The sequence below is a fragment of the Schistocerca gregaria genome, chromosome 3 (genome assembly GCF_023897955.1).
Source record: "Schistocerca gregaria isolate iqSchGreg1 chromosome 3, iqSchGreg1.2, whole genome shotgun sequence".
NCBI classification, from domain to species: Eukaryota; Metazoa; Arthropoda; class Insecta; order Orthoptera; family Acrididae; genus Schistocerca; species Schistocerca gregaria.
In genome coordinates this window covers 381,670,250-381,683,469 of record NC_064922.1, presented here as the reverse complement: position 1 = coordinate 381,683,469, position 13,220 = coordinate 381,670,250, and the positions used below count along the sequence as shown (strand labels likewise).

Sequence of the window (13,220 nt, the reverse complement as noted above, 5' to 3'; positions counted from 1 at the left end):
AATTTATGGGTATCATCCCATCCTTGTCAGTGATAACTACTGACCAAGTGACCTGACCTGCTCCTCGGCTCCTTCGTGCCTACCTTGGACTCATGCCACACAATCATCCAGATCCAGTGGAACTGCAATGGCTACTATCGTCACCTACCGGAATACATCATTCTGTCTCCTCTTATTCTGCATTCTGTCTTGTTCTCCAAGAAACAGATTTCCGTGACGACCACTCTCCCATTTTACATGGTTATTGGGCGTTCCGTCGGAGCTGTGCTGGCCCTGCAGTAGCATCTGGTGGGGTCTGCAGTTTGGTTTGCTGTGATGTCCTTAGTGACTGGATCCCCCTACGTATCACCTTGGAAGTGATTGTAGGTAAGAGTGCAAATGACTCCTGCAATCACCATTTGCAATGTCTACCTTCCTCCAGGTAGGCCACTTGCTTATGTTTTACTATGTACCTTACTTCAGCAACTCCCACCCTCATTTCTTTTCTTTGGGGATTTCAATGCCCACTATCTACTGTGGGGGAGTGTTACATCAAAGGCTCAGAGTATTCTAACTGACCAACTAATCACATACTTCGATTTGTGTCTCCTCAATAATGGTTACCCACTTCAGTGCCAATCATAGCACCTTCTCTGTTATCAATCTCGCGATATCCACTTCCCAATGACACTATTGTTCCCCTTCTGCTGCCAGGCACAGAGGCCCCCACGTTTGGCATTCTGCAGGGCCAATTGGCCTTTATACATGTCTGCTATCTGCTGTCCGCTTTGACACCTCCCTCTCGAATTCCATTGATGTAGCCATGCAAGGCATCTCTGCTGCTCTTCTTCATGCTGCTGGCATTGCTGTCCCCCTATCCACAGGGCTGTCCCGTCATCGGCCAGTACCGTGGTGGACCAAGGATGTCGCAGTCACTGTCGAGGCCTGCCGACGGGTGCTGCAGCGATTTAAGCGGCACCCCTACCAGACCAGCCTCCTCACTTTTAAGTGTTTTCGTGCTAAGGCTTGTTACATTATTAACTGGAATAAAAAGGGATGCTGTGAGTGCTATGTTTCCTCCCTGGGGACATATGCCTCTTTATCGGAAGTTTGGTTGAAGGTCCGTAGTGTTCTGGGCCGCCAGAAACAGTCAACTGTCCAGGTCTGAACATCCAAGGAGCTCTGTGCACTGATCCATTGAGGCACACTTCGTGATGACATCGTTGTTCACTTCCTATCCTCCTGCCTTTCTCCAGCAGAAACGCAGAGTTGAACAGACCCTCCCCTCCATTTCATCCCGCACCATGTTGAGCCCTACAGTGCTCCTTTCACTGAATGGGAAGTAGTGCAGGCTCCTAGCTCTTCACGAAACACAACCAATGGGCCAGACTCCATTCACAATCAGATTTTTCAACACTAGACGTTCCCCAGAGGCAACAGCTCCTCAGGGTCTTCAATCACATCTGGCTCATGGGTGCTTTTCTGTCACAATGGCGAGACAGTATAGTTACCCCTGTCCTTAAGCCCGGGAAAATCCCAGCATCTCTCGACAGCTACCACCTCATTAGCCTCAACTCCAGATTATGTAGGGTACTCGAATTTCGGGGCCTTTTGTCACCATATGTGTGTGGCTCTCGGGCAGGGTGATCTCCAACTGACCATTTACTCTGGAATTAGCCATCCGACAGGCTTTTACTCACCGCCGGCACCTTGTCGCAGTGTTCTTTGACCTACATAAGGCGTGTGACATGGCTTGGCACCATCACATTTTAGTTACCCTCCACAACTGGGGCTTCTGTGGTCCCCTTCTGATTTTTATCCGCGAATTTTTATATTACCGACTCTTCCGGGTTTGAGTTGGCACTTCACTCAGCACCCCTCAGATTCAGGAGAATGGTATCCCACAGGCTTCTGTGCTAAGTGTTACGCTCTACCTCATTGCCATAAACGGGCTTGTGACTTCTGTTGTTACGCTCTACCTCATTGCCATAAACGGGCTTGTGACCTCTGTTGTTACGCTCTTCCTCATTGCCATAAACGGGCTTGTTACCTCTGTTGGGCATCTGGTTACCCTGGTGTTGTACATTAACATTTTTTGCAACTGGTGCAGCTCCCACTCGATGGCTTCTGCTGAGCACCAGCTCCAAGGCGCCATCCAACAGGCCTCTACTTGGGCCACTGTCCACGGCTTCCAGTTTTCCTCCTCCAAAACGCGGTTTATGCATTTTTGTCATCAACCCACAGTACACCCTGATCCAGAACTTTATTTAGGCAACCAGCTCCTTGATGATGTTGTAACACAGTCCTGTTTCTTGGGCCTTATTTTTGATAACAAGCTGACATGGCTGCCCCACATTTGTCACATAAAGACTACAATCATGCAGAAGCTTAATGCTCTCCGCTTCGTGGCCCACACGTCTTGGGGTGCAGATCGTTGCACTCTTCACCATCTTTACTGTACTCTGGACAAAACCAGACTCGATTATGGTAGCCAGGTTTATGGCTCAGCAGCTCCTTCCACTTTGAAACTCCTTGACCCTTTCCATCATTGTGGAGTGCATCTGGCTATTGGAGCCTTTCACATTAGTCCTGTTGATAGTCTCCGCACAGAAGCAGGGATTGCCCCTCTACACATTCAGCGAAGAAAACTCCTTGTTTCTTATGCAGTCACCATTCGCCAACTCTCTGGCCATCCTGTACACCCTGTGCTCTTCACCAATAAGGGATGTCTCTCTCCTAACACGCACCCACGGGTGGGATTGCCGGTTGGCATGCATCTCACTATCCTCTGCCGGGATCTCCATCTGCATTCATTGGACTGTGGCCCACGTCTTTCCTCCCATATTCCCCCTTGGATGGTGCCTAGACGACAGATTGATTACGACTGCTCTTTTCCAGGGTCCTAAGGTCTCTGTTCCTCCTGTGGTTTACCAGTGTCTTGTATGTGCCATCCTTGCAGAGTTCCAGGGATACACTTTCACATTTCCTACCTGCTTTGATCACCATTTGTTGCCAGGATCATATAGTGTATTTACAGTAGAGCTTCTAGCCCTCTTTTTGTTTCTCAGGCCTCTCTCCATAGTGTTTTAATTTGTTCCAACTCCATGAGCAGCCTTCAGGCTATTGATCGATGCTACTCTCATCACCCCTTGTTCTCTGCCATTGATGACCTTCTCTCTGCCCTTAAGCATGCTGCCTGTTCAGTCGTCTTTCTCTGGGCCCCGAGTCATGTGGGCATCCCAGGGAATAAATTGGGTGACCGTTTGGCTAGAGAAGCAGATACTTGACCCCCTTTTCCTTTCACAATTCCAGCTGCAGATATGCAGATCTGTATCAAATTTCTCTTTGCCCAATGGTGGAGTGCCATCTGGAACACTACTGCCCATAGTAATAAACTCCGCACAATCAAGAAGTCTACTGCTGTTTGGGGCACTTCTTTCTGCCCCTTCCAGAAGCAGTCTACTATTTTAAGTCGTTGACGCATTATTGGCCATACCCAGCTCACCCATTGTTTCCTTCTACGTAACGACTTACCACCACAATGTGGTTGTGGCTCCACACTGATGATATTTTGCATATTGGCAGCGTGTCCCCTTCTTTCAGCCCTTTGTGCTATGTATAGTCTTCCTGCTTAATATTAGTGGACGATACACGGATGGTAGACCTGGTCCTCGGTTTCCTCCCTGATAGTGGTTTTTATTTACAGATATAAGATTCTCCTTTCGTCTTGGAGCAGGAGCGGTTTGGTTGTGATTGGGACTCCTTTTGCAGTCTTCAGTCTGTGATCCCATGACCGACAACCCCCCCCCCCCCCCTTTTTCCATTTGTCAGATTTGGTCTCATGTTTTATGCTTTTGCTGTGTGTGTTTAATGTTCATTCTTTTATAATGTGACTCCTCTGACTGAATCTGTTCACTTTTAGCAGACTCTTTTCCTTATGTAACCCCCTTTGGAATCGCGGGACTGATGATCTCACCGTTTGGTCCCATACTCTCTCAGTTAATCAATTAATCATTAATTTAGTAACTAGTTTACTTCAGTCTGGTCCAACAATCTCCTCCTGTGGTGAGGAAAGTTTATCTTCATTGTGACGGCGCACTGTCAGTGCTTCGATATTCATGGTAGAATGGCATATTAGGCACAGTGCTTTCTGGTCAGGCTTTACAAGTGTGAGGATTAAAAAGTGGCACAACTAAAACAGAACCATTTCTGCTCATGCTGAATGCTCGCAAGACAGATTAACAGTGTCTCATTTGATAAGATTTTGAACGGATACTTCAGTGCACTGAAGACGATGCGAGAGTGAGCGCTGTCTGCCACACACATGCTACAACAGCCACTACGAGGGAGGAAAGAGGGGAGGGAGGGGAAAAGCACTGGTGTCACTCTGTGTGCACCGGGGAATGCGAGCACTAAGTACTCGTGTTGGCATGTTCTGTTTAAAGATCTGTTTCCAATGCAGTCTCGTACAATTATCAGAAGTTTTTTCCACTCAATACTAGACTGCATGCATTTAAGGTATTTGTTGCAAGTTAATAATAACAGGGGCCTGGTTGTTGGTTGAGAGCACCATAACCAAGTGAGTGCTGACACAGGTATCTAACTTCTGGGACATGGATTGGAAAGTATCCACTAAAAATAGAATAGTGGAAACCTTAGTAAACATGACTCATGTTATCACCTAAATAAGGTCTGTAATGCTGTCTTACATTTGCCTAAAGCCTAGCCATAGCAGACGCAGATGCCAGAGTTTTACTATTAAGTACAAAGATTTAACAGTAGGATAAACTTGGAAATGCTAGGTTTTTGGAGAGAGCCAGAACAAGTAGAGTATGCAGCTGGTGTGTGAATCAATATGCCTATTTCACAATTAGAACCCATGGGAGTGCAGGGGTAGCAAACAAGACTCAAATGAGTCATCAGTCCATGAGCACATTTAATAAGAACTGGATCTGCAGTTTGCTATGCATGTGTTCCATGACACACTGAGAACTCATTGTACTTTATGTTAACATGTTTTGTTTAGGTGCAATAGAAATTGTATTTTTTGTTTGTCAGAAACAGTGCATGTTTTGAGGCTCAGTCAATGATTATTGATGTCATCTGACCAGGAAGAGCTGGTTTCAGTGACTGCCCCATCTAAACACTTGGCTCTCTTGAAATTTATCCTGGAGCTGCGCTGTATTTAAATTTGTTCATAATTATCTAATCTCAATGTCCCTTTCTCAGCTTAAATTTCTGAACCTTTAATGCTCTTCTGTTTCTTACTTTTTCACTCTCATTTCTTTATAAAAGCATATTAGCTCTGCATAATAGGTAATAACCTTTGAATAATTAATGTACATGAAACCAGATATGGTTAATGGTATCACAGAGTTCATCCACCAGTGTTGCAATTTTCCCCTTTCGGCTATCAATGTAAAGGCACTAGAGTTCAATTTACTTGAGAAATATGATGGCTTTCATGAATACTAATAATTGTGTTTCGATCTAGGTGGTTTTGGAGTTTTGAAACAACTCCTCCATTTATCAGCCAGAGTTAGACAACGGGAGGAAGAACAAGAGGAGGAACGTGTGAGACAGTCTCCAACACAGACACTTCTAAACTGTTTCATGTTGGGCTGGTTCATCATTGGTAATTGCATTTGTTAACATAAAATTAGAAATTTCTCTTATAGCATTTCCATGAAACTTTGCTGCTATAAGTACTTAAGAATAATCTAAAATGTTAAATTTAGAGGCTCCCTCCACCCACATCTCCCTCCTTTTGAAAATACTTCAGTCCTGTAAGTCTTTAACAGTTTTGTTATTGAAGTTTGAAAAATTTCCCTTGCAATTTCCAGTTCCTTGATTGTTGATCACATTAGCATAATGTGAATAGTTATTTATAGACATCACTATGTTAGAAGTGAATTCTCTTGTCAATACTGGAGTATTGTTTGTCAGTCAGGAACCCTTATTGAATTGGACCAACTGAAGAATTACAAGAAAGATTCAGGAAAGAGCTGCAAGCAATATCATGCATTTGCTGAATCAGTGAGTGCTCAGAGATGTTAAATAAATTGAAATAGGAGATCTTACAGTAAAGATATCCAGCATAGAAAACCATTCTTTGGCAAATAATGCTGATGTGTTTAATAGGACAAAAATTTGTTACAAGCAATTGCAGCAAGAGCTAAAATCCTATACACTACCAACATGAGTGAAATGCAACATGCCACTTTTTCCATTTACATTAGAAACACGCAGAAGAGGAAGTATGAGTTCAATAATAATACAGTATTGAACTTTTTGGTATTTTAGACCTGTTTGAAGAAGATAGTTATAGTGGATGGTAACTGGAAAGATAATATTCAGTGCTAGGTTAGGTTGTATTACTCCTACCTCCAACAAAACACACACACACACACACACACACACACACACACACGTTTATCTTGTTGGCACTGTAAATGAGAGAGAGTTATTTCCAGCAGCAGATATGATAGCACAGACATCAATCAACATTTGCTGTTAGCCCACCCATATGTGATAGCTCTAACTTCTGCAAAAATATAAATAATAATTATTAAGTCTAATAGCAAGTTGAATATTATAAAAGAAATGATTGTTCAGTCTAGTCAACAGAAATGACATGAACACTAAGGTTTACGCATGTTTGTGTTACTCAGGTTTTTATGGCAGTTTGCATCTGGATTAAAGATGGTGGAAAAAGTTGGCATAAAATGTAGTAGTCCTACAGTTGGTTTGGAAATTACAGGTAATGGAAATTTTGTGTGACATGACGAGAGTGGCACCACTAATCCAGTGAGACACTGGTGCTTTCTTATTCCTAGAATGGTGAAAAAAACATACCATTTGCAACTTTAAGAATAGTTGTACATAATGTGAAACTGACCTTCTTGAATGAAAAAAATTACTACTCACCATCACACCTTGCATGAGAATTATTCATATTGACTCGTCAAGGTTATACTGGATTGGTTACCAAGTAGATATAACAGCATAATGTGGTGACACACCCAGAAGTAAGGTGGACTTAAATTTACCAGACATGTCCTCCATTGCTGCCAAGAAATTGTAATAGAGGTAATAATGTGTTTTCTTAGATGTAGCCTTAGCCATTGTGGCTGGGTGTGTCTTGTGCCGCTCGGCATCCACTTTGCCATTGGGCCATCAGAGACCAGACATGGGCAAGTGCCAAGGGAGGATATCTGACAGTCTACTGATGAACAGCAATGTAGCTTCCCAAATAGGTTACACATGTGGCGGATCAAAATTGCCGATTCTTGAATTACTTGGAAACTGTTAGATAATGAACTTTGTGTGTGTGTGTGTGTGTGTGTGTGTGTGTGTGTGTGTGTGTACACACACTGTCAACTCATCTGGTCCAAAATACCTTCAGTTTATTACAGAAGTAGTTGTAGGTATTTCCTTAAGGAACACGAGTTTGTTTTTCTTTTTTTTTTTTTTACAAACAGAGAGGGGAAAAAGAAAACTAATTAGTATAATTTGTGTGTGGTGGATATGGCAGTAAAAATGCTGGAAGTTCAGAATTAAGCATTTTCTTGTATCTGCATCAGCCCACAGTTTTCATTTTATGTTTTTGTGAAAACACAATTTGACTTACTGTTGCATAACATCATAACTAATAACAGGGAAAAAAAACATTTTATTTTATGGCCAAAGTAGTTTTTTTTTTTTTTTTTTAAGTTGGCATTTTTTGCCAAAGTCGTTTCTACATCTGCCTCCTCCCCCCCCCCCCCCCCCCCTCCAGAATGAATATATCCTAAGGTGTTAAGCTTTTTCCACCAGAATCAATCTCCAATAGTAGATGTTCTTTTGGGAGCAATACTGTACACCTTCAATGTAATTTGCACATCAGTAACATGGCGGATACTTCAAATTTCAGCTCTGACCATGTTTGTGCAGAGAAGTGCACCCTCCTTGACACACTGTATTGTGGCTTGCAGAATATACATGTAGATGTAGAAAGGTGTGTAGTAAGACAGCAACTGAATGTAGGAGTATTTGCCAAATAATACCTTTCTGAGGTGATCATGGCAGATAGGTCATATATGTATGAAAGAAGCAATTTGATCAAAGTAGGGTGACGAGGAATTTTACTTGTTTTCTTATGCAGTACAATGTTTGCCTCTGTAGCTAAGTGGTCAGTGTGGCTAATGGCCATGTGTGTGTGTGTGGGAGGAGGGAGAGGGGGGTCAGGTTTGATTCTTAACACTGTGATGTATTTTTACTTGGTGGGAGGTCTGGAATGGGCTGCACTGAGCCTTGTGATGCCAATTAAGGAGCTGCATGACTGAGTAGTAGTGGCTCTAGGTCACAATAACTGACAGTGGCTGAGAGAGTGGTGTACTGACCACATAACCCTCCGTACTACATACAGTGATACTGCTGGCAGAGGGTGAAATAGCAGTCAGTTGGTACTGATGGGCCTGTCATGGGCCGTGGACAATTTGTTTTAAAATAATTAAAAAAAATGATACTGTTTGAACTGGGCTTGGACCTGTTGGAGGCAGTGAACTGGCTTACCCCACCAGTTATTGAGGGGCTTGTGGTTTAATGTGTTATATTAACCTTGTTGAGATGTGGCATATTTCACATTTATAAAACACTGCTAGAGATGAAAGAAGGGATAAGTCTTAGAAAAGTATGACTGGCCCCAAATCATTAATTACTGTCAGCCATCAGGTCACACACACTTTTATTGGCAAATGTAGCACAATTCAATTAATTGCATGAAAAGGAATATTGACCCTTGAGAATTGTAAAATTGAGTGACAGAATGGCAGCTCATTATTTACCTTCAGGAGGTGAAATTCTAAGTAGTCAGGGAGGAAAGTAGGATAGGTCAGGAGAGGAGAGGCAGGTCATTCAGACACTAGAATAAGAGGGTCTCACCTATTTTGATAACTAGAGAAGACAAAAAGAAGGGAAGGTGTCAGGGGAGGAGGTTACAGATATTACACTGGCAGTGGCTGAGCCACCTTCAATCCAAAGAGTTACACGGGCTTTGGAACTATTCTGCTGAAAATACACAGTGGAAATTTTGGCAATGATTTATGAAATACTAAAACAAATGGCCAGCCTAGGTGGCTGAGCGGTTCTAGGTGCTAGTCTGGAACCGCATAGGTTCGAATCCTGCCTCGGGCATGGATGTGTGTGATGTCCTTAGGTTAGTTAGGTTTAAGTAGTTCTAAGTTCTAGGGGACTGATGGCCTCAGAAGTTAAGTCCCATAGTGCTCAGAGCCATTTGAACCAACTAAAACAAATAATGAAATTTGCTTGGTTGTGTAACTATGCTCCTCCTGTGGTCTTCATGGAATAGATTGAGGTAAGAGTCTGTAACTATTTGCAAATGACACACTGAGACACACTATGAATATAGATGTCGATAATAAATAAAAGGGTTTTCATTGGGTTTATTTTTTAATTTGAAGTTAAACAAATTTACATTCACTGATAAGACATGATGTAAGATTCAACTAGATTTCTCCAGTAATGAGTGTTGGTGGTTGCAGGTTTTTTTAAGAGCGTGCTTTTGATGTTCTGGTTGTAGACATTGTAGACATCATCTTTAGTATAGGGTCCTGCTCTTTTATGATTTATGTTGTATATTAACAATACTTATGTGTGATAAGTTTTGTGTATCCAGACAATAATCAAAATGTTTTTCAGGATCGATGTGGGTGTATAAGGAGTATGAGCCAAATTATGAACCAAAAATGGGAAAATACTGCAACCGTACACTGTACCTGTTCGCTTTCTGGCTCATTACATCAGTGTATATTGTTCTTGCCATCATAATAATTTGTTTGTGCAGCATTAGTGTTGCATCAGTTGCCTTTCAAAGGGAGATGTAATGCTTGTGGTGTATATTGGATCTGCAATATGGTAAGCTGGCCATTGCAGCATTACCAGAAGTATTTCCTGAAAAGCTTTTCAATAATTACTGTACAAAATCTTTAACTGCCATTAAGCCTTGACATTTTGAAATCTGTGATATGTCTTACTGTATTAGCATTTAGCACTTGTGCTCTTTAACATAAAATCTACACATTGAAGATCTGAAGCAGCACTACTTATGGACTTGATCATTTCAGTGTAATTTTCGAGCCATTATTCCCACTTCATAAACTGTTACTGCTATACATTTGCTTGTTTGGATCTTGTACTTACGTGAATTGTGGTTCAGAATTTATGCAATTTTCTGGCTGTGAACAAGAATCTATATTTGCTGGAAGTAAGATAGTGAAGTCTTCTAAACTTTGAATCATAGAAATTGTACCACAGATAAGAGCAGAATATTTCTGACATGGAAAGCTGATGAACTTAAAGGATCTGTATTGTTTTGAACTTGAAGCAAAGCAGCATTTGTATTTGCTACCAATAACATGTTGCTGCTTGTGCTATAGATTTTATTCTGACCATGCTGTGTTGAACAGTGGTTTATATGAATCAGGGCTAAACACACACACACACACACACACACACACACACACACACACACACACACACACACACAACTTCGATACTTCCATAGTGTGTGGAGGCAAGTAAATTTTATAAAAAATAGAGCTACTAAATGAATACTGACTGACTGTGTACTGCCAATATTTCAGTGTATCTGCCTAAAAGCTTGTAGCTGAAAGGCACTTAAATTGATCTTATGAATAAGAATGTGTAGATAGCATGAATGATCAGTTTTAAGTAAAGGTGACATGAATTTGCCTCCAGGCAGCCTTAATGGATAACATGTTCTCAATATTACCTATGTTCTATCTTTACAGTGAATCTTGGCAATAAAGTTATATTTTGCTGTGTGTTGTTTTTGTTTCTACCATATAAAGCACTAACTAAAATTCTACGTGTAATTTGACGGATACCTGTTTATTTTATTATACCTATTTTGATATGCTTGACTTCCAAAGATAGTGTATTACTATTTTCAAACAGTGATGGTGTTTAATGAACACAAAATGTAAAAGACTTGTAATCTTTTCTACGGATGTAAAATTGGCTGCATATTGTTTTTATATGTTTACATTGTTCTGTACTGAAAAATGATGCAATTACTAAAATGTTACATTTGGTTGTATGTTATTGAGCTGGTCTGACCCATATCTTTACAATATTATCTGAAGAAATATTGAAACTACTGATTGTAAAATTAATAAAACATTTTTAAGTTGTTCTGTCGTACCTGTGAAAAATAGAAAATGAAAGTTTGTAACGAAATTTGTTCTGTATCAGTAATGATAAAGATGACAACTAAAGATAGCCTCAACAATTAAAAGGAAAGTATCTGATATAAAGGAGGTTTGAAAGTAGAGATGAATATAATTTTTTAAGGAAACTAAAATATACAGATTGTTTGTTTTTAATTTGAGACAACTAAATGCCTCAGATGTTGCATCAGATGAAAAACAAATTTCTTGGTTATTAATAAAGGGGACATCCATGTGTGTTACAATTTGCCACCTCCTAAGGTGCCCCCCCCCCTCCCCCCCTCCCGGTGTGGGTCATTTTCAGATGGTGAACCTGCCCCCCCCCCCTCCCCCATTTTTATTACATATTAGTACTCTGCACCAAAAAATACATATGGTACACTTAAATCATTGTTTTCTATTCAGGTAAAATCTTTTTATTCCAACAGTTGACATTGATGGCCAGACATTACTTGAGTGTTGCAAATGTTATTGTCAGTACAAATATAGGTAGACATTGACATTTCTGGCAAAAAGGCTACTTGTGTGATAACATGGTCTTCTGTTCTCTATGAGGTTGATTGTGGTGAGACCCAAAATCATTGGAATGCTAGAGTTTGGTGACTGCCCTCGAACCCCGCCATCAGGTTCACTGATTTCAGTGTGTGTTTCCATCGAGCTGCCATAACTTTCGTGCTGGCTGCTACGTTGCTACCAGCAGAATACAAATCACTATCATTGTAATGAGGTAAAATGTTCATAAAAGTGACAGGTGCGTGCACACACACACACATGCTCAGCATCCCACCATGCAGCATGCCCTACCGCAGGGGGGCAGAGCCTTTAATAAGCCTGAACACTAAACATCTTTGCACCACTCCTCTCTGGAGCTTGTTATGGCATAGCTGGCATATTTGTTAGAGAGAAGATCAAAATAATTTTAATTTATGACAAGGCTGCAAGAAATTTGGACACTGCTTTTTCTCCATATGCTGATTGTTTTGCTGAGAGGCCATGGTCCTGTGTAACTATTCATCGTGTTGTATAACAGTTGATTACCGAAGGTAGTGTGACATAGAGCAGCTGCAGTGGGGGAACATCACACAAGTACCTGAGACACATTGTGGCAGTCTGGTATTGCCCCCCACATTTGTGTGGGCAATCCTACAGCCTCTCCCCATGCATCAAGAAAATCATGGGAATGATTATCAGAATTGGATGTGCTTTTTATTTGTTGAGCATTCGCACAGCTACAAAGAAACCCAATTCTTTTGTCAGGTAATGTTTTCTGACAAGTCAACATGTAGGAATCGTGGTGAAGTTAATTGTCATAATATGCATTATTGTAATGTGAAATACCAACACTGGATATGTGATGATGTGGGTCAGTATCCTTGGTCTGTTAACTTTTGGTGCAGTATCACAGGCAACAAAGTAATCAGCCTTTTTGTTGCAAAAAGCACATTGAATGGGGAATCATATTGTAAGTTATTACAAAATGAGCTACCAATTCTGCTGGAAGACACACCCCTCGTAGTGAGGAGACAATGTGGTTGCAGCATGATGGTTTTCTAGCACATTGCTGCTCAAGAGCAAAGAAGCATTGAATTGTGATTACAGTGGTCGTTGGATTGATAGAGGTCGTCCAGTAAAGTGGCCTGTTGAATCACCTGACCATATGTTGCCAGATCTTTTTTTTTTATTTTTATTTTTTTATTTATTTATTTTTTTTTTATTTTTTTTTTTTGGGATAAAGTATGTAGAAGTACCTACTACATGACAGAATGTGTCACAAATGCTTGCTTAAACATTCCACCAGAAATGGTTTTAAATTGTGTATGTGCATTCCACATACTAATTAATAAATGTATCAAAATAGATCGACAATTTGAGCATTTATTGTTAATTACAGTAATGATCAGAGGCAAGGATCTTGAGCACCCTCATGGTGAGAGGCAATGGGACTTAGTCATCAAGTATCCATATGGGAACAGAAAAGTATTACATTCACAT

The 13,220-nt window shown here is 41.0% G+C and overlaps 1 protein-coding gene across 1 annotated transcript in view; it reads left to right on the top strand.

Annotated features, from left to right (window-relative positions):
* Positions 1–11,192, top strand: part of LOC126355012 (transmembrane protein 272-like) — a 56,955-nt gene extending 45,763 nt beyond the window's left edge. The window contains exons 5-6 of the mRNA XM_050005152.1: positions 5,474–5,614; positions 9,679–11,192. Coding sequence (XP_049861109.1) covers positions 5,474–5,614; positions 9,679–9,863 — 326 coding nt within the window. The 3' untranslated portion in view covers positions 9,864–11,192. The remainder of the gene's footprint in view (positions 1–5,473; positions 5,615–9,678) is intronic.
* Positions 11,193–13,220: the final 2,028 nt, after the last annotated feature.